The sequence below is a fragment of the Cottoperca gobio genome, chromosome 5 (assembly GCF_900634415.1).
Source record: "Cottoperca gobio chromosome 5, fCotGob3.1, whole genome shotgun sequence".
NCBI classification, from domain to species: Eukaryota; Metazoa; Chordata; class Actinopteri; order Perciformes; family Bovichtidae; genus Cottoperca; species Cottoperca gobio.
This window is the reverse complement of record NC_041359.1, coordinates 20,966,292-20,990,122: the sequence shown is the minus strand read 5'-3', so window position 1 is coordinate 20,990,122 and position 23,831 is coordinate 20,966,292. Positions and strand designations below refer to the sequence as shown.

Below are 23,831 nucleotides of genomic sequence, written 5' to 3'. Positions count from 1 at the left end.
ATTCATTTGTTAAATTCAGAAATGATGCAGTTTTGTTTTGTACTTGTCAAGCCCAAAGAATTTACAAATCTCTCATCATTGTTCCCGGTACGGTAGAAAATATGTTGCAAATCATTTCAAATGAGTCAAAAGATCAATTCCTTACCTCTATAGCTTCTTTAATGTTGTTTTTGATATCATGGATTTTCTGTTTTTTCTCCCTGTGAAGAACAAAGAAAGGTTTGGGGTTTTTTTTGTTTGCGAGAAATCAGGCATTATCAACTTGAGTCATGATGAAAATAAAACATATTAGTATCATTTCCAAAATAAGGCTTCATGGAGATATACTCTATCAGCTGTAACTCCAAATATGGATCATGTAGCTGTACAGGCAACATGTCTGATAGAGAAACAGCAGAATCAGTAGGTTTTGATAGGAATTTGCTGTGTAACATACATTTCTCTTTGTCAGCCTGGAGGTGAATTATGTCAGACATCAGTATTATGGCTGCTCCAGATGCACAGATACCTTTATTCTGCTGACCAAGTGCAACTCCTGAATTTTGTGTACTTGCTGATACCAAATGAGAACAGCAGAACTTGTCTTCACACGACATTTATTAAACAGAAAACAGCAGAGTGAAGGTTTGGAGGACAACACAGACTGTTACTGTACATTTGAAGGTGTTTTTAAATCCAAGATTAAATTACGAGCACAAAGAAGAATCCAAAGTATTTGAAAATACAATGATATGCTGCTTATTTTGTCTATTTATTGTTGTTAGGAAAAGCCCACACGTTTATGCAATCTGTGGGCTTCACTGATATCAGTAGTAAAGGTCTCACAGAGCTTTTTAGAAACGACAAGTTTGAAACTTTAAATCAGATCTTATACTGAAATTCCCCAAATGAAACAAGCTCATAGTTGCTTACACAACCAGGTCCCTCCATGGTGCTACATCAGAGCAACACTGAGCATGGCATACCCATGTGCGTTACACTGTGCACTATCCTTTGTCAACATTACAGCTGTCTGTAATAATACTCAAGTTATGCAAGGATTTCAAATTAAAAGCGTGGATGCATTTGTTCAGTTTTAAGTGACTTTGGTGAAAAAGTAACACAATCAGCGTCGCTGCTGTAACTTAACCCGGACTGAGGATGTTGTGCAGGACAACAAAGTTTTAGCTTTAAAATGGTATTTAAATTACCTTGGGAAAACTTTCTCTTTGTTAATGAGCCTTTTTAATTGTCTATTATTATTGGATGATACTTACAGATTGGTATATCTCAGTATTTGATGACACATCACAGTATATTTATAGAGCTGGGATAAACTCTTCAGAAAGGAACATTTCAGAAACTGATTTCACAAAACATCTGAAACGATTTGTCGATTAATACAATTATTAGATTTACAGAAAATTAAATGGCAGCAATTCTGCTAAACAATCAAAAGTATTTGTCAGAAGAACACTGGTTCCAGCTTGCATGTGATTATCTTCTGCTTTTCTTATATAATTGTGAACTGAAAATGTTTGCTTGTGTCATAAACCAAATGATCAACTGCTAACTAATAATTAGATTCAGCAATAAGGAAACTAATCATCACCTGCAGCCTTGTTTCACAATATATACTTGTCTCACAATAAATAGAGATGCTCAACCATCAGAGAACCTTTGTTCTCTGGTTTCTAGCAACTAGAATAAAGTTGGTTTTTTATGTTTAATCTCTCCGCCAAAGAAGGAAGTTTGGCCCAATGTTAAAGAAACTTGGTAGAATGGTGCAGCATGGGCCAAAGGAAGAACCCACTACATGTTGGAGCGGATCAGAATTACGGGGCAGATGCACACATTATCTTTCACTTATGGAAACGGGCTTGGCGGACGTCTGAGCTCTAGTTAGATCCGACTCTACGGCATAAAGTTCTCAAAGTCAGGGGAACCGCTTTAAAAAATGTTTTGATTATTTAACAAAATGGCTCAGAATAATCATCAATCGGATTATTTCCTTAAGGAGATGTTTGAGCTTTGTATGAGTGGATTCAGAGAGAGCTTCTTTTGGCTCCTTGTTCTTGTCCTCAAAAAAGAGACTCCTCACACTAGGACCTCCACACTAAACACTGCCTCTCTCACCCTCATCCCTCCTATATTACTGTGTCACTCATCTCCTCATCCTCCCAGCACCTTGCGCTGCTCTGCACCCAGAGGGGGATAAGAGAGCAACAAACCCCCGGAGCTAAACGTGACTGGGGATTGACAGCTGACTGTGGATTTGTCATTACACCAGAGAGCGTGTGAAGAGCATCTGTTCGACATGACCCAAAAATAAGCACGTGATGATGCTCCTACTCCAAAACCCCTTTCTAGGAAAACGATGATTAAGAATAGAAAAATGTGACTATTGTTTCCATTGCATCAACTAGTGATTGAGTTTTAGGAAATTCACAAGACAGGGCGGCGTAAAAAAAATAACCCACCCAGGGCAATGTTTCCATGAAAACGTGAAACAGATAAAGCATTCCTGTTGTGTCACGCACGCTTTGAGTATTTACTCCAAAACATTACAAAAGATCTGCCCAAAACGTTCGACTTCATATTGGATTTCTTTCAAACAATTCCATCCCTCTGTGCCAACAAATATTTGTTCACGAGCCAGGCGATCGGTTTCAGTCGATTAAGATCCTTTCATGTGTAGAAACTTTTCCTTCTAATAATCAGTTCCATTATATATCAAAGTCACGTTACAAAATAAATCTCGGGCTGAGGAGGACAGTTGCTCATTTATATATTGAAAAAGGATGCAATCATATTCTGCTTTGTTGTATGGACAACTAAAAGCACCTTTGAAGCTACAAAATATTTTGTATGCGTTACACAAAATCGACACAGTGCACATTTTAACTTTCAAGCTACGAGAATGGTGAGACTTTTATACCTGGTTATTGTTAGTACTCGAGTTAGTATTAGAGCTGGCTGGAGATGACATGTGCCGTGTGTGTGTGTGTGTGGGTGGTTAACAACAGAGATACAGAAAGAAACATGGAGGGAAGCCAACACTTACTCTGCGTTGAAGCCATTGACGTGCAATATTCGCATCTGTTTGACTATCGTGCTTTTCCCGGATTCACCGGCACCTGAAAGCAGAAAGAGGACAGAAAAACAAGTCAGAAAGTGTTTAAGAGCCGAACAAAACTCCTACAAAAAAAGGGAACTAACTAAAACATCCAGAACGAGGATCCATCGGAGGATGTTGGTTGAAATATGTCTCATTAGTTCCTAGAAGTTACCCTTTAGATTAGGCATGATGAACTTTGTCCTTCTCACTTAACTTTCAATACTTTAAACTGGCTATAGACACGTTTTTTTGATTATTATGAAGTAAATGTTTGTTGTGCAATGTAATAGCTATAGAATAATGACACCACCTGCGTTCAGATTGGTTCCCTATAAGCTTCACTTTCACAATGCAGTTCTGCCACCGGGTGCGATCTCCCGGGGAACTGAAGGCTCGATTTACGGCACAAAGCTGTGGAACACAAAATGCACTGTGTCCTGTGCAGTGTTGCCAACTCTTTTCCAATGAACGTAGCTACCACTCGCTCCAAAAGCCATCGTCTCCCGTCATACCCTCATTTGCATATTGCTGACATCATCGCACATCGTTTGCATAAAGCTTAGTGGTTGTGTCGGTTGTGCCGAGGCAGAAGAGCCGGTCACGGCGATGACTCTGAGCATCATTGGGACTGAATTACAAAATAGTATATCTGGATATATTTCTTGCTAATAAAAAGAAGGGACCAAATTTGCCGCTAGTAGTAGGCTGTGAGGAAAACGAACGCAATCCCGCTGTCTTTGCGACAGTGGCGCCAACAATAACACCGCTTGGAAACACTGGGGACGGGGGACGGGTTTGACAAGTCGTCTATTGCTACTTTAAGTTCATTTTGTTTGTACTTTCACTTAGATACAAGGTTAAAGGTAGGACTTTCACTTGCACAATGATGTATTGTACTTTTACTGAAGTAAAAGGATCAGAGTACTTCTTCCATCACTGTTTCCAGATGTGAGAGAGGGGCTCTCAGCATCAGGGATGACGACAGGAAGAATCGGAGACAAATCAGCTCAGAATATTGTCTCAGTGATTCTGTCTTTGAGCAGAAGGGAGATGTCATTAAACCCAGAAAAATACGTTTAAGAATCAAGAAAACGTTATTCTCCTTAATTCTGGCATGATAAAATACGTTACACGGTCACACGTGTTCAAAAGACAAAAAGGTCCTATACGTGTCCTAGCAAAGTGAAAAAGAAAGAAGCCAGGCCGTAACAACAGTGTACAAATCTAGGATCCATTTCAGATTAGAATGAGCAGGACAGTGTTTAAAGGGAAGCTAGTAATCCTAATAGTAATCCTAAATTGCTCTCCATACTCGAAGAGGCTTGGCAGGATACTAGCCCTAGCCTTGAGGTTCAGACTGTATCATGATGACATGGAGGCCTGGATGATAAAGCCAGAAATAGCTTCGTGAAATTAAAAATAGTAAAGTTTTTTTTTTTCTTCCAACGACTGATTAGAATATCCATTTTCAGAGTAGCTGGTGTGGAGGGGATTATGCAAACGGTGAGCGTTGGAGTGTGACACATAGCATCAAACATGGAGCTTATAGGCCTAAAATGACTCAAGGTGAACATACACAAAACACACATTTTGCCGTGTATCGTCCTGTATGTCTAAAAATGCCTATTAACGTGGGCTCGCAGCCTCTGCATGCTGCCTGTCTGTCTGTCTGTCTGTCTACCGTCTCTCACACATGTTCTGTAATCATGCTCCATAATAAGCCATGAATGCAGCAGACAGGCCTGCTTTTCAACTGTCCCGTGTCAAGACACTGCACAAACCTGGTGGTGTAGTGACATCATGTCATTGCATCATATATTGTTAGAGGCTGTGAAACATTTTCATGTCTACAATCTGAAAGAACAGCTGTTCAATTTGTATAAACAGGTAAAAAATGTTTTTGTGGGTGCAACAATTCAACACGAAATGGGACTAAAACTGAACACATATACACACACACACACACACACACACACACACACACACACACACACACACACACACACACACACATATATATATATTAATGATACATTTCACAAAACCTACCTAATAGTAGTAGCCGGTGAGTCGCTCGGTATATCTGTTTGTCTTTTTGGAGCTGCTTCTCTATCTTTTTGTTGGCTTCCCTCTGTGCCTTCTCCTCATTTCGTTGGTCTTCGGTCTTACTATTGCCAAGACAGCCCATCTTCCCAAAAACCCAGTGATAGGTTCAGGGGGGAGGCAGGGTGGGTGGTTGGTAGGTAGGTGGGTGTAGGGAGGGAGGGTGTTGATCAGAAGAAAATCTATCAATCCTAAATTCCTAGACTGGCCCAACAGAGGAACACCTGGCTCAAAATGGGTGACATTTATGTTGCCAGATAAAGCAAGATGTTAGGTAGTAGACGGTGGGCTCCACCAGGCTTTGGCACAATATGTATCTGATGGATGTGGCTATTTACTAGCAATTTATCAACAATAGATCACTAGAACAAAAAGAGAAAAGGAACACAGCAACGATGCCGCCCTCTCAGACGCTTGATTCTTGTGTTTTTCACTGTAAATCCGCAATGAAGTCATCAACATTGATACGAGAGTGGAGGTGAAATTTCCAGGCTTGCAATGTACATGAATGAACGTCGGTGGTCCTGTTTCCTCAGAGGGGTTTTCAATTTAAACGCTGGCTTTTACAACATATATATTTTCACGTTAGTATGTTTAATTTTCTTAGCAAATGTCTCCTCTGGAGCCCATCTTCGGCAGATATCTCACACTGCCATTCAATCCTTTTCCACTCAAAATCCTATTTTCTCGACCTTTTTTTTTTTACCCTTTAAATGTATGTTTTAGGTTATTATTATTATTATTATTATTATTAGTTTTTTTTTTTTTTTTTTTTTTGCAATCCACCTAACCAAAGCACATCAGAGGGAGGGTGGGAAACAAATACAAAATAAATATTTCCTCTTAAAATGACGGCATGTGAATCATCAGGCTACACCGGGGCTTCTTTCTCTATCACCACCGTCTTTCAAACCCGTCACATTATACACCGTTTCTTTGGGGGGGGGGGGGGGGGGGGGGGGGTTGTCGTCGTTATCAATAATATCCTGTTTTTAGCCGATGTCAAAATCCTTTCCTCTCCCTGTCAACAGATGCTGGTGCTTTGCTTTTTTCTGAGGGTTTGACCAGACCCCAAAAGAAAAAAGGCCCCTTCTCAGTCCGGTTTCTCTCTGTAACGTTAATTTGTATTTCTCCTCACATCGGGAAGCAAAGGCGGTTGGGTTTTTTGGCAGTTGGATGTCCTTGAATATAACGCAATATCCAGGTGATACTCGTGGGAAAATCCTCCGTTATTTCCCCGTAGTTTGGCGCAGGTACAGCCCGCTGTCAAGTCTCTCAGCTTTTTGTATTCCCTTTGAATCCGTATGGCAGATTATGGTTACATGTGCATGATACATGAACATACCGCGGTGTTTTCAATCACTGGTCCAACGGCGAGACGTTTATCTTTTACCACCGAGAGGCCGCGTCGGCTCCGGTGAACCGGTCGGGGAAAGGAGAATCGTTTCTTTGCGGTGTTACTCTGAATTATTTTTGCCCCCTTTTCTCTCTGAGGATTGAACATTGAGATAGATAGCGTTGAAGAGGTGGGGTGGGGCAAACGGCTCTCACGGAACCCTGGGAACGAAGAACTGTGGTCAAGCTCACGCGACAAGAATTTCAACTTCCGGTCGGAACTTTCACAATAAAGCCCTGATAGAGCAATTCCAAAACAAGGTGAAACTTGCATTCTTACAAGATTTCGGTCAGACATTTTAGAGTCTATTCAAACATATTTCATTGCAGATTTTTCGTTTTGTTTTAAGGATGCATTCTGTGGTGAGTTTGACTTAAAATATTTTATATTAATTATGTAATTGTTTTACTGGCTAAATACCACATCCACATATGTAACTTAAATGGTTCCAAATATTTTATTAACTCAATGAATATGTGGAGGCCAGAATATATTCAAAGAACTCTAAAGATACTGTTATGTAACCTTTGTGACCTCACATGACTGATTTTGGAGCATCTTTGTGATGATATAGACTTCTGAATGTAAAGCCCTGTTGTCCTTTGGTTATTTTCATCCCTCTTTTTGTTGTTGATGCTGTATTTCGTGTGTCTTATCATACATGATATTGTCTTTAATAAAGTGCAAATAAATATATATATATATATATATATATATATATATATATATATATATAGCCTATTTCTGTGAAAAATTACACTCAGAGATCATTTATAATAGATAATGTATTCCTATCATACTGATCATCATACACCCCTATATGCATAAAATAATACAAATAGGGTTTGTTGGCAAGTATTTTCACTTACAAGTAATTTGCCTTGGTGTTTGGTGCATATAATAAACATGTAAACAGGAAATAAAAATACAGGCAAGGTGCAGCAAAAGTGAAGAATTTGTTGAAATGTAAAAAGTCTTTATTAAATACAAACAAAGGTCACTTTTTTTCGTAGAAGATGTGGGATTCTTCCTGAGAGTAGTGGAAGAACTAGCCTATTGTCTAACATGATCATATGTTTGTTAATGTAAAATCTTAATGGTAAATTGTAATTGGTAAACTTCCCTGTTGTGGGACTAATAAAGCATTTCTGATTCTGATTCTGATTATCTGGAAAGGAACTAAAAACTAAAACTGTCAAAGAAATGTAGTACAGCAAAATATTATAGTGGAGTTGCCTACCTCAAAAATGTACATAAGTAAAGCACTTGAGTAAATATTAGTTACGTTCTACACTGTTTCCTGAAAAAACAATCCAAATTATATGAATAAATTGAGCACTATCAGTAAATTGTATTATTCATAAAATTGTATTTTGAATATTTATTGTTGGTGATGCTCTGAATTAATTCCCATTTCAGATTAATTACAAGTTGGCACATATTATTTAAAAACAAGTTTACAGCAACCGCACATCACAATACCAATAATTAGAGGCCTGACTACAAATAGAAAAAGTATTGATATAATTATAATCCTCTTTAAACATTATGATTAAACTCATATGATTATAATGTGTTGTGAGTTGCCTACTCCTAAGTAGCTTGCAGTATATATTTTGGCATGGAGCTGTGGTTAAAGATAGAAAATATTATTACAATTATAAGTTTTTTAATGTTCTATAATTTCCAACACTTTTAATGTAACATACATCAATCAATAATGTTAATACTTCAAGGCAAACAATTAATGAAAAGAGAAGCCCACAAACAATCAAAAATGTTCACCCTTTTCTCATCAAGGCGAAAGTAATGTCAGGCTTTTAGTTTGAAGTTAAGATTAAAGTACTTCCTGTTTCCTCCTTGCTGCCGCTTGACGCTTCTGAACGAAGCAGGTCGGATCACATGACTGCCCGGAGCGTCATGAAGCAGAGGTACAGAAGGGGAGAGGCGCCCTCTCTGAAGCAAAATGATTATCAACCTTTACATCCAAAAGAAAAGGTACTAATCAATAACACTGAAAACCTTTAAGTAAAGATGTAAAACATTACAAAAACAGTCAATTCCATCATATACATTTAGTTGCAATAATATGAATACTAATGATAATAAAAAGTGAAGGATACGTTCAAAAAGAGTAACAGTCAGTATAGTAAATTATGAAGGCTTTTTGATTTAATTTTGTATTACCTTCAAAACACTTTATGATAATTTAAAAGCAAAATGATCAGGTGTGAATATTATTATATTATCAAATCTTAATCTCGTTTTGAATGATTTATTGAATCAACGTGTCTCCTGCTTTCCACATTTTGTAACAAAAGTTTTAAATAACTAAAACTCTGATTTGCGAGCTGGACTCCAACAATATCTTTGGTTGGATAGTGATAGTGACAATACTCTGACATTATTACTACATTTAGTTATACTGTACATTTCAACTAAAACTATTATTTATACTATTGTGCCATTTTAATCATTTATAGATCCCATTTTTAGTAATATTATTATTTACACTGTTGTTATGTATTATTGTATACATATATATATTCTTTTACATATTTCTTATTGATATTTATTGTTGTTATATATTGTAGAGTAATGCACATATTTTTACATACTTATTTCTTATTTCAGTTTTTCTTATAAATTCTCTATTTTTATATATATTAATATTTTCGCATGGTAGCAACTGTAACGTAACCCGATTTCCCCAATAACGTATCTCTGATTGTAATTCTGACGCATGTATATCTCAGTCCTACTAGTCTTTGGCATCAAAGAACAATATTTGCGTTGAAATGACTGGAACAATTCCACAAACTCCTTTTTAAACCCGAGGGCAAGACTGTTATTTAAACCAGTCGCAGCATTATTTAAATTAATCGAAACAGTTTGAGAAATATTTACAATAATATCCAGATGTTTCTGTCAGCTTAACTCACTTAGCTCTCGCATGCATGCAAACAATGTGCATTACACATATGGAGCACACACATGCAAAAACAGCACCCTCCACAAATACGTCAAAGGCAAGGGAAAGAAGCTCGGGGCAAAACACATAAAGGTCATCAATGACAACTAAATGCTACTGTGACTCTCTAATGAACCCCAGCAGACAACTGAAGAAGTACAAGAAGTAATGACTTAAATCTTAAAGGTAATCTTCTCCTGCATCTACTATGGTGTTTAACAAACTTTGTTTACTCAGACCAGGAAGTTATTCTTCTTTTTCTAAATGCCACACTATCTGGTAAACACCCAAACAGTATCACTACCTGTGAACACTGAACCTTTGTGCACATGTTTCCTAACTATCGAAAAGGGTTGGTAGTGGAAAATATTAATAACCAGAGCAACAAAGGACAAGCATTTAAGTATATGTGGCATTTCTGTCTGTGTGAGTAATAGAGAAGCAGAATCAGAAACAGGTTTTTAAAAGTAGGTTTTCCCATACAAGGAATTTGCTTTGGTTTTTTTTGTTGGCCGTAACGGTTACGGTAGTCAAGTGAGTTTATTTAGGCTATATAGCACATTTAAAAACAACAGGAGTTGAGCTTTCCAGTCGAGGCAGATGGGCTAGGGTCTGCCTCAATATAGGTTTACAACAATGATTAGAGGGATAAAATAAAATAGGACGTTAGGAGAAAACAATAAAACCAACAATAGATCAAAAAGCAGTTAGAGGGTGTTACAAATAAGTTGAGAGGGGACAAAAGCCAAGGGGTCTCACACTGATTTAAAAGCAAGCGAGGCTGTTCCAGAGCCTGGGAGCAGCAACAGAAAGAGCTGGTTCACCTTGGGTTTCGAGTCAAGCGTGAGGGACTGCAGAGGAGTTGTTGTGAAGATGACCTGCGCGACCTGCGGGCAGAATGCTGGGTCTGGGTCTGAGCTAATCAATTTAAGGCTTTAACAACATACAGTAAGGTTTCACATTAATTATGTATTTCACTGGTAACCATGCAGGTGAGTCTAGAAGCCTGGAAGCTGCAATAAACATAGTAAGAGAAAAGAGAAAACAAGTAAGGCAAAGAGAAACTTCTAATGAAATAATGTAAAAAAGATATATATTTTAAAGAAAAGAGCTGTAGAGATGAAGAGAGTACACACACACACACACACACACACACACACACACACACACACACACACACACACACACACACACACAGATAAGTAGTTTGCGGATTCTAGTCCAAATAAACTTTTCTTTAAAGTAATCTACCCACAATATAAAACAATCTTTATGTATTTGGGATTATCTGATGTCAACAGATAAATAGACAACTTTAGCAAAGTAAACTTGTGCTTTATACTGTGAAATACAGCTATTTGTAAAGATATAAGAACATTGCTACTTAAAAATGTGTCCTCATCTTCAATTGTCTAGGTTCCTTTGTATTGTTATTACTTGATATAAAATATAACACATGTTAAAGCATTAATTTGAATATCAGACTATTCTTCTCAGTCCCTTTATTCACATGTTTGATCTAAAAGACATTAGAGAAAAATCACTTTAAATAAAGGAAAATGACCATAAATCAATTCATCTATATAAAGTACAATTACTGCTCCACTTATATCATGTTATGCCCGTGATACTCCTCTAGATGGTAGCATCTCTCACACATAATCTCCCAACTGCTTCACATTTTACTCAATTATTATCACACCTAAGCAGACTTAGTAGCTGAATATGAAACACTGTTATATGTTTGAAACATCTGAGTCCTTTGCTGAAGGAAACAGAGGTTGCAGTATCAACATTCTGCTGTGAGAAGGCATATTACATATACATACACATTGTCATATTACAATATAAAGAAAAAGAAAAGAAAAATCTGCTCTTTTTCATTTTAAACTATTCTTTCCTGTCAGACATGGTAACAACATGTTTGGTGTGTGTGTCTGTATACCATAGATAGGTGTATACAGTAAAATAATATTAATGTGGTTAGGGTGTTATCTGACGCTGGCCAGAGAAACACTTTTATTCATCTTCTCTTCACTTCCTTCCTGTTTTTGGTCGCTGGTAGAGCTCATAGATGTGTTTCAGCCACGACGTTGTTTTGTCATGCATTATTGCACCAAACTCTTTTCTCCTGCAACTGTTGAAAATTCATTCATTTATGATATATTAACAAAAGAGATGTTATGAAGTTTTCCAGGTTTGCACACTTTTACCACATTCCTTTATCTTTAATGCAATTGAATCGTTACATTTTGTAGTAATTTATTGTTTTATTAACATGCAATAAAGTAAACAGACATATAACATGCATACAACAAAACATAAGGCAGCATATTGTTAGACATAATACCCTTACCTTAAGTACCTAAAGAGTATAAAAGTTTGCCTGTTTATTATTAGTCTGCTTAGAGTCTTCATCATGTATTAGGGCCCCTCATATACATAAATGATTGACTGGGGTGTCTCCCTGTGACATCATTTCTGGTGCTGTATAAAAGAGTGGAGAGAGGACTGAAGCCTATCAGAGACCCTCAGCTGCTCTGTGTACTGTAGGCCGATCATCATGCGTGAAATTGTACATCTGCAAATTGGACAATGTGGCAACCAGATCGGCTCAAAGGTAAAAAAAAAAAGAATCCTTCTCCACCGTTAAAGTCATAATATGTATGATTAAAGTCACTGTTTGAATGAAAACCTGTGTTTTGTCAAGCTAGCTGAGATAAAATGAGGGAACGTTTAACATAAATATTTAAGATTAGACTTTATATATACATAAAAAATATCAAATAATTGTATTTAACCTTTTTTTTTTTTTATATATATATATAAATGATGCTGCATATTTTCAGATGCACATTTCCTTTTCCTGGTGCCACCGACAGTTCTGAGTGACACAGGGTGTACCCTGTCACGCATTCAGGGAGAAGATAAGGGCAAAAGCGAGACTGGCATGGGTGGGACATTTTTTATCATGGCTCACACAAAACAAGAGAGAGGAACTACAAGATAATAAAGTTACACATTATGCCGCTTGACACGGGAGAACATGGCGCTCTAAGCAGTAATTATTCTGTTCAGTATTATTTCATCTTGAGATTATTACTCTTGCCACAGATTAATTTGAATTTTTAAGAGTAATTTAATTCAACCAAATGTAGATAATAAATATGCAAAATGCATTTTATTTACTTTGAAAATGTTTTTTTAAAAAAAAGAATATTTGTGAAAGTCACATTTTTGTAGCCGTGTCCATTTGTTTTAGGATAAGCTGCAATATTTTCAATGTTTGATTCTGAAGCAATCCAAAAGTAATCCAAAAGTATTTAGATTAGATTAAAAACAAATTAGAATCCAACTGATTGCGTTACTAAATGACTAAATTGCCATGTCATTTGTACTCGGTTACATCAGTGACATCATTTCAAAGTAATCTGACCCTGCCCTGCTCAGAAGCATATGTTTAGCAGTCATACACTGACTGAAGAGGTACACGCAGATAAAACAATTATATTTATGCCCAACTGCAAATAAAATCTCCATATAAGCAACCGGACCGAGAGGTGTAAAAACTAAACGTGTCTTTCAAGTTAACACTTTAAATCTGTTGATGTTATAAATTTCCCTCTTTGGCGTTTCTTTCTAGTTTTGGGAAGTGATCAGTGAAGAACATGGGCTCAATACAACAGGCATCTACGAGGGAGACAGCGACCTCCAACTGGAGAGGGTCAACGTCTACTTCAATGAGGCACATGGTAATAGAAAAGTTACATACTGTTCATTTAATAAGAAATACTGACACTAGTTCAGGTTATTCTATGAGAGAGAGTAGTTTAAATATGACTGTTCTTAAACTGTGACACAAAGTAATGATATATATACATTAAGGATGTCCATTTCTTTTATATTAGTAATTAATTGTCATTGTTTGCAGGTGGTAAATACGTCCCCAGGGCCCTGCTGGTTGACCTGGAGCCCGGTACGATGGACAGCGTAAGAGGAAGTCGCATCGGAGACCTTTTTAGGCCGGACAACTTCATCCACGGTAAGACAAATAACAACAGTCATAATATCTGCCACGACTGTCTGGCTTTTATGGGGTTATATAAAGGCATTTTATTTATAATGTGGAGACGGAACGACACAGCTAAACTATAAATATTCGTGTTACTGCCGTATCTGGTGCTTTGAATAAAAATACCAAACTGGTGTGTGAATAAATCCTGAAAATCCACCATGTAGTTCTTTATCTAATGCCATTCAAATGTTTCATACATCTGAAAGAGTTGAACAAGTAAGGGAACATTAGAAATTACTTAATTAAACATAGAAACACCACCTAAATAGGAGTTGCAAGTATTTAACCAAAGAAAAGTTAACATATTCACACTATGCAACATAGAATTGAGAATCTAAAAAGAAGCGGCACAACTTTTGTATTTAAAGGAATACCTCACACACAAATCATTTGTATATCAATTACTTACCCTATATACCTGTTGACTAGTGATAGGGTTTTATTTATTTTGGTGTTACAGGGAACTCAGGAGCTGGGAATAACTGGGCGAAGGGCCACTACACAGAGGGAGCGGAGCTGGTGGAGCAGGTGATTGACAGAGTGAGGAGCGAGAGTGAAAGCTGTGACTGCCTGCAGGGCTTCCAGCTGGTTCACTCACTGGGCGGTGGCACCGGCTCTGGCATGGGAACCCTCATCATCAACAAGATCCGAGAGGAGTACCCTGACCGCATCATGAACAGCTTCAGCGTCATGCCCTCCCCTAAAGTCTCCGACACGGTGGTGGAGCCCTACAACGCCATCCTGTCCTATCCACCAGCTCCTGGAGAACACGGACATGACCTTCTGCATCGACAACGAGGCCCTCTACGACATATGTTTCCGCACTCTGAAAATGACCACGCCGACTTACGGGGACCTCAACCACTTGGTCTGCATGACCATGAGCGGGGTCACGACCTCTCTGAGATTCCCCGGGCAGCTCAACGCAGACCTGAGGAAGCTGGCTGTCAACATGGTGCCTTTCCCTCGCCTGCACTTCTTCATGACAAGCTTTGCCCCGCTGACGGCCCGCGGCAGCCAGCTGTACAGAGCCCTCACGGTGCCTGAGCTCACCCAGCAGATGTTTGATGCCCGCAACATGATGACGGCTTGCGACCCAAGGAGGGGGCGCTACCTCACTGTAGCTGGCATCTTCCGAGGGCGGATGTCCACCAAAGAGGTAGACGAGCAGATGCTCGCAATCCAGCAGAAAAACAGCAACTATTTTGTGGACTGGATCCCTCATAACTGCAAGGTTGCCGTGTGTGACATCCCACCCAGAGGCCTCAAAATGGCCTCCACCTTCATCGGCAACAACACGGCCATTCAGGAGATTTTCCGCCGTGTGGGCGAGCAGTTCTCCCTGATGTTCAGACGGAAGGCTTTTCTCCACTGGTACACTGGGGAAGGCATGGATGAGATGGAGTTTACTGAGGCAGAGAGCAACCTCCATGACCTGGTGTCGGAGTACCAGCAGTACCAAGACGCCACCACTGATCTAGATTTGGAAGCAGAGGACGAAGAAGAGGAGGAACCCTCATCAACAGCGACAACAAATGTTCAGTCTCGGGTGGAAGTTAATCTGGAACCGGTGACTGAAACGAGCGAAGACACTGTCTATGAGTAGAAGACGTATAGTGCGGTGTGAAGGTTTGACGCCTTGTTGGAAGGATGTGGAAAACATTTGTGGGATTGTTAGTCTGAAAGGAAACTTTTATTTCTTAGTTTAATTTATGGATTTAGATACTTTACTTGATTAAAGATGCGGTGGCATATTTAAGAATAGTGTCTCTTATGTATTCTTTGAATGATTTATATGCTTGTATGTTTTTTTTTTTTTTTGGAAGTTCTTTCTTTTATAGTAAAATAAAATTTCCGCCCCAAAAAATAATGAAAATGTTTGCATGTATATAGGAACTACAGTATGGAAATATCTATGTTATGCCAGCTTTATATAATCCACAGCCATAAAAATGTAAATTGTGATGTTAACACTGTTTTTTCTAGTATTTTGTCTCCAAATTTTGACAGTAATTAAAACAATAACACCAAAGAGTGGTTTATTATTGAGAGTACATTAATTACAATACCAAATAATGTTCCCTTTTCATTCAGGTTTATAATTTGAAGTTATACTAAACGTGACTAAACTCAGCTGCAGCGATGGACGGTACTCTGACAGCACAAGGACACTGTTCAAGGCTGTCACACAGCGTCCTCCAACTGTAGCAAGTCTGGGATAGAGAGATTACACATAATTTGGCCAGAGCGTCTGCACTTTGAGATAAGCACACATGACGTGGCTGCATTACTACACTAAAGTCAACTACTACACTCACACATAGACTATATGGGGATAAAGGACAAAGGACATAGACCTATACTGCATGTAACACACATGTGACTATAGGCCAATCTACTTCAAATAAAAAGGCAGCAATGAGGTCAAGAATGAAAAAAAGCTCTCAACTTTACTACTGTGTAGTTTGGGTTAATATGCAACAACATTTTTAACACTTGTCTATTTCGACCCTTCATCACAGCAGGTTGCACATCTTTTGTATTGATTGTAACCCTTTGATTGTAACCCTTTCTATTTTTTTTCATTAGAATACATTTTAAGTCCCAAAAGAGTAAAATTGTCTTGTCTTGTCTTGATTAAGTAATTCACAAGAACAAAGCTAAGCTTATAAGAAAGGTTGAAATAAACACAACTTTCTTCAGCAGATACATGTTCTTTTCTGCCTTTCCTATCCTGGTAATCATCCCAAAATCTCTCACTTCAAAGCAATACCGATGAGACGCTTTGTTTTGCATAAAGATTTGACTACTGATTTGATCTTGTTGCGTCAACAGCCTGTTGTCTCTCATTCATTCAAGGTTGCAGAGAAGTTTCAACCTTCACTGAGCTGAATTGTGTAATATCTGAGGTTAAATGGCCGATATCCCAATACTGTAGGTTACTGGATAGGAAACATACTGCATGCTGTATGTTAGGGTGAAGGGTCACGAGTTTCTGTCTGTCATCAGTTTAAATATAAATCATATTTCATTTAAGCTGTCCCCCAGTGTCAGTGGACTCATGCGGCATATAAGTAACGGAAGTGCGTCACTAATGGACGTCACGTGGGCTCTGTAGTGGGAGGGGATCCGCAGTTGTCTATGAACGTGGTTCTGATTTCAGCCAGTGTGAGTCTACCTACCGGCTTTTTCGTGCCTCCACTCCGGCATCACCTCCGCCTCTTGTCAGCTAGTTCAACCATGAAGATCTGGGTATCAGAGCACATATTCAAGTAAGTGGTCTGGTTAGCTAAATCACCGGTTTTATATTCCGGTGGTGTGTGTAGAGATAGTCCGGTTGTTAGCGGTTCACTGTCAGGCAGCTGGCTTCGTGTTGAATCCGGAGAAGAGCACGCGCATGATGGTTTATGACAGAAAACTTCAACCAGAAAACGATGCTAGCTATAACTTTAGCTTTACGAGCTAGTGTGCTAGTAGACGCTAACTAGTAGCCGCTAATTAGTAGCCGCTAATTAGTAGAGTAATGCTACATAGCCAGATTTTCTCCGGTTTAACGGCTGTCAGTTGGTGGCTTTTTCAAACACCAATAACGTTTATATTCATGAATAAAAGTAAAACTGTATCAAATGTGAATACACGACTGTCTGGTTGCAGTAAACGCTATCATATTACGCAATAATCAGCCGGTCAGTCCTCAGCGCGTGACCTTTCCCCTACATCTCTTTTTTGTCGCGCTGTCTCACTGGGTTACATCGGCGCGTTCACGTGTCTCCGTGGCAACCATCCACCGTTTCGATACGTCTTTATTTTACAGCGATATTATATATTTTTTTTATTTTGTCTTTTTCCCATTGTAAGCAATAGTTTCTCAAATCTCTTCAATCTTTTTTATTATTTTTTACATGCATTTATAACATTATTTAAATGGCTGAAACACCTTGATCTTTTGTGCTCCTCCTTTTATCTGATTGTTCGTTTTTTGCTGTGAAGGCTTTCCCTCTGATTTTCAGCATAATGTCACCTCTATTGTTTATTGTTTGTGTCTGAGTGTGTTGTAGCATCATTTCCACCTAAATGAACTGTCATGTCTTTTCATTTTTCTTTTATAAAATGATCATGTATATGTTGTATGTGACACTTTAACTGCAGCTCAGATAAATGTAATGGAGCAAAAAGTACAATAATTCCCTGTTACTATGAAATTGAAAGTCTTTCAAAATCTTACTTGCGTACTTCAGTAAATGTGCAAAGAATGTTTGGGTTGTCATATAATAAAAAAAAAATACAGAACAGTTTTTTTAATAATAATAATAATAATAATAATAATAGTAATAAATTGTATTTATAAGCGCACTTTACATTTGAATAAACAAAACTCAAAGTGCTAGTTTTTACTTTTGTCACTTTTAATCCTAAACGCCTATGTTTGTAAAAATTGTAACTTGCTATCAGATAATCAGTTAACCAGTGTGTATTTGTATGAGCTGTTACTGATGCTTCAATAATATTTTTTGTATTTTTGCTTTCCTTCAACAGCCATCCTTGGGAGACGGTGACCAAGGCTGCCATGCAGAAATATCCCAACCCCATGAACCCCAGTGTGATCGGAGTGGATGTTTTGGACAGAGGCATCGACCAACAGGGACGCCTCCACAGTAAAAGACTGCTCAGCACAGAGTGGGGTCTTCCATCCATAGTGAAATCTGTGAGTTTTTAAAACTGGTCTGCCGTCTAGCACCAATATCAAATATTTTTGCTGCGGCAACCTTTAACTGCTTTGATCACACTTAACATATGTGTCTCAAAATGAAGCAACGTATGACCTGACGTGCATGTTTGTGCGTGTGCATCTCTTTGACATTGTAATCAATGCAGTACGACGCTTGATTAGAAAAGATTGCAACATATGTATATATATATATTGTGGAGATAACATTCCCTAAAAAGTCAGACCATAAAACACGACACAATAATCCAGTTATAGCCTGAGTCTGTTATGTACCGGAGATGGGTTAATTCTTTCCAGCCTGTGAGCGTGACCTGAACCCACGAGGCTATTTCTGTCCAGGGGCAGCAGCAGACCTGGTTGCTGACTGGAGCCCAGAGGCGAGCTCATGGCTATGTTCCATGAATCGTGTTGTACGGGACACCGTAGTGCCATTTCTAACATTGCTGAGATGTAACCCATGACGGCATATGATGTTACTTTCCAGCTCTGTTAAAACTAGAGGTCACTTGAATGAAAAGCAGTGACCAAGGCATCTTGCAACATGTCATTTGAACTTTTCCCTTGTGTCTTTTTGACTTTTTTTAATTCACTACTAATAAGGCTGGAAACTGCTGCTGTTCTAGCATTGACCTATGCTTACATGTCGGGAGTATGGGGTTGTAGTCGGTGACATCTATGAATAATCCCTTTAATTCCAAGGACAGTCTGTGACACAGATTGATAGCAGATTAACGTAGCTCTTAATCGGATTGTCTCAAAGCAAATCACTCTGTGTGTGCCTGTAAACCGTATCATGAAGACGTCTTCTTGTTACGCCTAATGACCTCAGCAGTGTTTTAAAAAAAAAAAAAAAAAAATCACTCTTTTATCTTTGATAAATGATGATAGAAAACCCTTGTATTATATTAAAGCTCAAGCTTGTAGAACATATGCTTGTCTATAAGTGGGGTGGACCATTGGATGCATACAGATCTCTTCACTCTTCATAAGAAAGGGCAGAGTCGTGGGTAGATGGGTAATGTTGTATATCAATGTCTTTTAAGCTACTGGATGCCTAAATTTCCCTCGGGATTAATAAAGTATATCTATCTAATCATTCTTTTATATTTTCACAAAGCTCATTAAATATCTTTAAGTTAAACTACACTTACAAGAAGCCAAAGATCTGCCTGAAGATGCTCAGTGTGAATTACACAAACTGAGATTTAAATGTAATTTAAAGTGTAAGTCACAAGGACAATAAATAAAAATAGTGTGCGAGTTCATTCAACAAGGTAGTGGTTTAATGTGGGCAAGATATGTTCAGATTTACTGCATATTATTCAACTGTTCTAATGAAAACACTGATTTAAAATAACATTTATCCAACATATGATTTGTGTATGAAACGTGTACTTAGGGTAGCCCCACCATAGGAAATAAATGAAGGCACCATTTCAAAGGTAGAAATGCTGCACAAATAAGAACATTGATTTAAGAAGACTGTTTTAGCAGTTCATTTCAGTTTGTAGTAAAGCATCTTTCTTTCTTTGTCTTCAGATTATTGGTAACTCACGAACATACACGTATGTTCAGGAGCAGTCTGTTGTGGATCCCATAGAGAAGTCTTTTGAACTTCAGTCCTCAAATGTGAGTACCTATGACAAAACACCCCCCTGTTATTGTTGAGATTTAACCATCAATGTGTGATGGCCATTAAAATGAGTGAGAGCTCAGTATACCTGACTGTAAATGTCTGTAATTTATCAAATGGAAGATTTTGACCCACGGTCCATATTGTTATGAAACTCCCTTTTACAAAACATATTCTAATTTGGATGTATTAACCAAAAACAGCCGTAACCTATCTAGATCCACTTTTCGTGTCTTCCATTTGTCATTGAAACATCTCTTGAATGAAGTCTTGATCGTTCCTCAGGACGCTAGCTAACATTTCCACAATGAACGTTCATAATGGGACAACTTTCAGTGGGGTCTGTGATACTTTACAAGACATTTCATTCTCTATCTGAACATTAACTCATTTGTGTCTTGTGATATTTCCTCTGCAGATCACTTTCACAAACTTGGTGTCTGTGGATGAAAAGTTAACATATAAACCACACCCTGAGGATAAAAACAAGTAAGTCTTTACATAGCAGGGATTTTTAAGTCCCACTGATGAATCTTGAATTTCTGAAGCCATTGTACCATTTAGACTGATTGTATTTATTTATTTTTACTCTAGAACAATACTGACTCAGGAGGCGATCATATCGGTGAAAGGAGTCAGTCTCAGCAGTTACTTGGAAGGAGTTCTGGCGACCACCATCTCTGCTAACGCTGGAAAGGTAAGAGATCCCTGAGAACGGTCTTTCAGTTGGGACCCAAAACAAGGGAGGCCCATTTCTGGTAGTTTCCAATATGACAAACTGTTAATAAACTAAACATGTAGACTGAATATTCTTCTGCACTTAAAATAATTACACTAATTATCATATCCATGCCCAATTGTCAAATGTGGTCTATTTTGTTTGTGCTAAAAAAGGTTGTGAGATCTTTTAAAATGAAACAATACTTGTTTTTTTATTTAATTAATTATTTTTTATACCGCATGAAGGATTTTAGTCATCGGACATATGGATCTATTCGTTTAGAGAAACAAGCTGAGAAAAGATTGACGGTAGTTCATCTCGCAGCCCCAACAACGACGGAGAAACGCACATTATAAATGTGAAACTGCTTCATTCAGTGTTTTTACCGACTTTGATCACCCGGTCTGTCCAAACTCCCATGATCCCACACTACTTCACGACGTCACTAAACTCTGTCTTCTGTTTATCGTTTTGATCGAGAGACCCGTAGCAGCATCAGATTACATATTGTGCGTTTGAATCATCCTGTGACCGCTCACATTTCCGTTTGTTGTGAAGCAGTGCTCTCGACATTTTTTGTCCTTCCTTCTATTCAGCTTGATGTAATTCTCTTTATATTCCCTCCTATCCACTAATGCTTTATATTTTTCTTGATCAGGGCCGTGAAGCCATGGAGTTGGTAATCAGGCGACTGAATGCAGAGATCGAGGAGCTGGCAGCCACCGCACGAGGGACCATACGGACCCCGATGGCTGCTGCAGTCACTGAGAAATGACACCTGCCTCTCTTATCCAGCAGAATCAGAGAGACACTGCACGCCAGTAAAAAACCAGCCTCCCTTTATGGTGCTCAGGTGCTGTCATGGTGCTCTGGAGTTTTTGTATTATTTTAGGGTACAATTCATCCATCTCATACTTTTTACTATCTACATTAGATATATTTTTAATAGCAGACTGCAACATAAAGGGATTCTGTGGAGTGTGTTGAGGGGACGCTGCCTGGCAGGACCGCGGTGAAGAGAGACTCGAGGACATGTTTAAACACCACTGTTATCTGTGGGTTTGGAAACATGTTGCAAAGACGTATCCAAGGCACTGCATGAACTGAAAACACAAGAAAAGTGCCAAACCAGCAGGCGCACAGCTTTTTTTTTTTGTCCAACAACTTTGGCAGCTGTTTTTTATCCAGCAAAAGTTTCCTTCGGTATGACGGTGACTCTCTATTTGAACAACGTGACAACGTTCTAAGAAAAAAATGGTTACGGTGAGATGTGTAAAACTGAATTTGAGGAATACTCTTGTCAAGACACGATGGCAGAAAACAATGCCTTGTTGAGGCAGGAGTCGAGTCCATTGCATGTCAAGGTTACGTGGAAGTGGTGTCAGGTGTCAGAGAGGGAGGTTTGGCCACGCGACCATCGACGGTGTGACGTCAATGAAATGTTTCACCATCAGGTTTATTTCTGTTTGAGCGTTTTCTTGCGGGACCTCCATTAAATACAAGACACTGCACCAGGCGACGTATGTAAGCCTGAAATATAAACTGTATTTTGTTATTATGTGATAACTTATATTGTTATAAAGGTATTTAAGTGAAATTTAAGGGATCAAAGTATTTGCCATATTTATGTTTTTGAAGTCATGTAGAAGACTTTTTCAAACGCTGCTTTAGTATAACTTTTGATAAGATTCAGTCTGTCTGCAGACTAAACACAACAGTTTAAAAACTTTAAGTTATAGTTTTACTGTACCTGAACATGTTTGCTAAACTCAAACTGTTTTTAGCAATGCGCACAAGACTACTGTTCCTTAGTTATACCACTCGGCATGTCCTTTCAGTATTAAGGCTACGACCTTTGCATTGACTTGCACTTTAACAAAGAAAAGCTGCTACACTTGCTGAGAATCTGTGAATGGTATCACTGTTTGAGAGACAATTTGCATTTCAGTAGGTCTTTCTTTATATAAGAGACAGCAGTGTGGTGATCGTGAAAGATTTAGTTTCTTTATTATATATAAATATATTTTTTTACCTGTAGTAGGAATATTTATTTAGATAAACAGTTGGTTTTGAAGCAATGAGTTGCAACTTGGGTTGAACATTGAGAAATGTGATATTGCATGCTTAGTTAGAAATTGTAATTTTCTGTAATGTCTTTGGTGACTGAAAAGAAATGGTGTCACCAACTGCAGAATGTGGCAATAAAATAAAAATAATTTAACCTGTTCATTAAAAGATCTGTCAGTAATTCTTCAAATGAGGTCTTAAAATAAAAAAAGGCCAGGATACTGTTAACCTGAACATTAGTAGAGTTAGAATTAAATATAAGTTATCCAATAATTGACATGGATGTTTATCAAAATTCATTGTTAATTTCAAGTAGCAATATGGCCTATGTGAAAACATGTCCAGTGCATATGATTCTGCCAGATTGATTGTCTTTAGGAAGCTCACTCAAGAGAAATTAATAAATGCATTAAAAAAGTAATTGTTGGCTAAAAGTTGTGAAGCACCAGTCTACCCACTGAAACACCTACAGTAGGTGTAGACCAATACAACTGCATTCTTTTAACATTAGTCACTGGATATGATGCATTGATGTAGCATGTTTGAAAGGGTTACATGCTGCCACACTGTGGCCAAATTATAGACTTCAATTTCATCTTGAGAAATGGTGTAAAAAATAATTTTATGTATTGTCATCTCGAATAAAAAGGTTGGGCCAAAGTAAATTTATATGTTTTTAGGTTACTGGCTGGAAAAAGGTGTGAGCTGAATGGTTGACAAATAAAGATATTTACATTATTAATTGTATGAACTGTGCCAGTCCTTTTTATCTTTATGTGTAGTATAGATCCAGAGGGTGGGGTGGGGGTTTAAGAAAGATGGAGAGTACTGAATGCTATGAATCAGTAGACCAGTAAGTCACCTGAACTAGAGCTGTCAAGGGAATGAAATATAATACAGTTAAGTTATCAGTTGGGATTTGATAAACTAACTTGTTGATTTCTAAATGTTTGTTTAAACAGATTTTATTATGCATATCTTATAGAAGATTTTCCATTATGCAAGGTAGTGTAGTTTATATTCCTAAATAGTGGAGATA

General features: G+C 38.0%; 3 protein-coding genes across 3 annotated transcripts in view; 2 read left to right on the top strand and 1 right to left on the bottom strand.

Annotated features, from left to right (window-relative positions):
• The window catches only part of LOC115008364 (guanine nucleotide-binding protein G(s) subunit alpha-like), a 29,084-nt gene extending 22,314 nt beyond the window's left edge, over nt 1-6,770 (bottom strand). Inside the window, exons 1-3 of the mRNA XM_029431930.1 lie at nt 5,147-6,770; nt 3,044-3,116; nt 146-200 (exon numbers count right to left, since the gene is read on the bottom strand). Coding sequence (XP_029287790.1) covers nt 146-200; nt 3,044-3,116; nt 5,147-5,285 — 267 coding nt within the window. The 5' untranslated portion in view covers nt 5,286-6,770. The remainder of the gene's footprint in view (nt 1-145; nt 201-3,043; nt 3,117-5,146) is intronic.
• A 5,276-nt stretch (nt 6,771-12,046) lies between these two features.
• Nucleotides 12,047-15,674, top strand: LOC115008125 (tubulin beta-6 chain-like). Its single transcript, XM_029431454.1, is given in 5 exon segments — nt 12,047-12,187; nt 13,211-13,319; nt 13,499-13,609; nt 14,103-14,389; nt 14,391-15,674. Coding segments are annotated over 5 exon segments (1,422 nt in total). The 5' UTR covers nt 12,047-12,130; the 3' UTR covers nt 15,249-15,674.
• A 1,088-nt stretch (nt 15,675-16,762) lies between these two features.
• prelid3b (PRELI domain containing 3) lies at nt 16,763-23,213 on the top strand. The gene is made up of 6 exons (XM_029431456.1): nt 16,763-16,914; nt 18,179-18,347; nt 19,911-20,000; nt 20,423-20,493; nt 20,599-20,701; nt 21,384-23,213. The coding sequence occupies exons 1-6, from the start codon at nt 16,784-16,786 to the stop codon at nt 21,498-21,500; spliced, it is 681 nt and encodes a 226-aa protein (XP_029287316.1). The 5' UTR covers nt 16,763-16,783; the 3' UTR covers nt 21,501-23,213.
• The last annotated feature ends 618 nt before the right edge of the window (nt 23,214-23,831 follow it).

What these genes read in the sequence shown, in the direction of transcription:
- prelid3b (XM_029431456.1), top strand. Translation starts at nt 16,784, where the DNA reads ATGAACGTGGTTCTGATTTCAGCCAGTGTGAGTCTACCTACCGGCTTT. An exon ending in GTATCAGAGCACATATTCAA is followed by an intron (nt 16,915 to 18,178) that starts GTAAGTGGTCTG and finishes TTCCTTCAACAG; the next exon opens with CCATCCTTGGGAGACGGTGA. An exon ending in TTCCATCCATAGTGAAATCT is followed by an intron (nt 18,348 to 19,910) that starts GTGAGTTTTTAA and finishes CTTTGTCTTCAG; the next exon opens with ATTATTGGTAACTCACGAAC.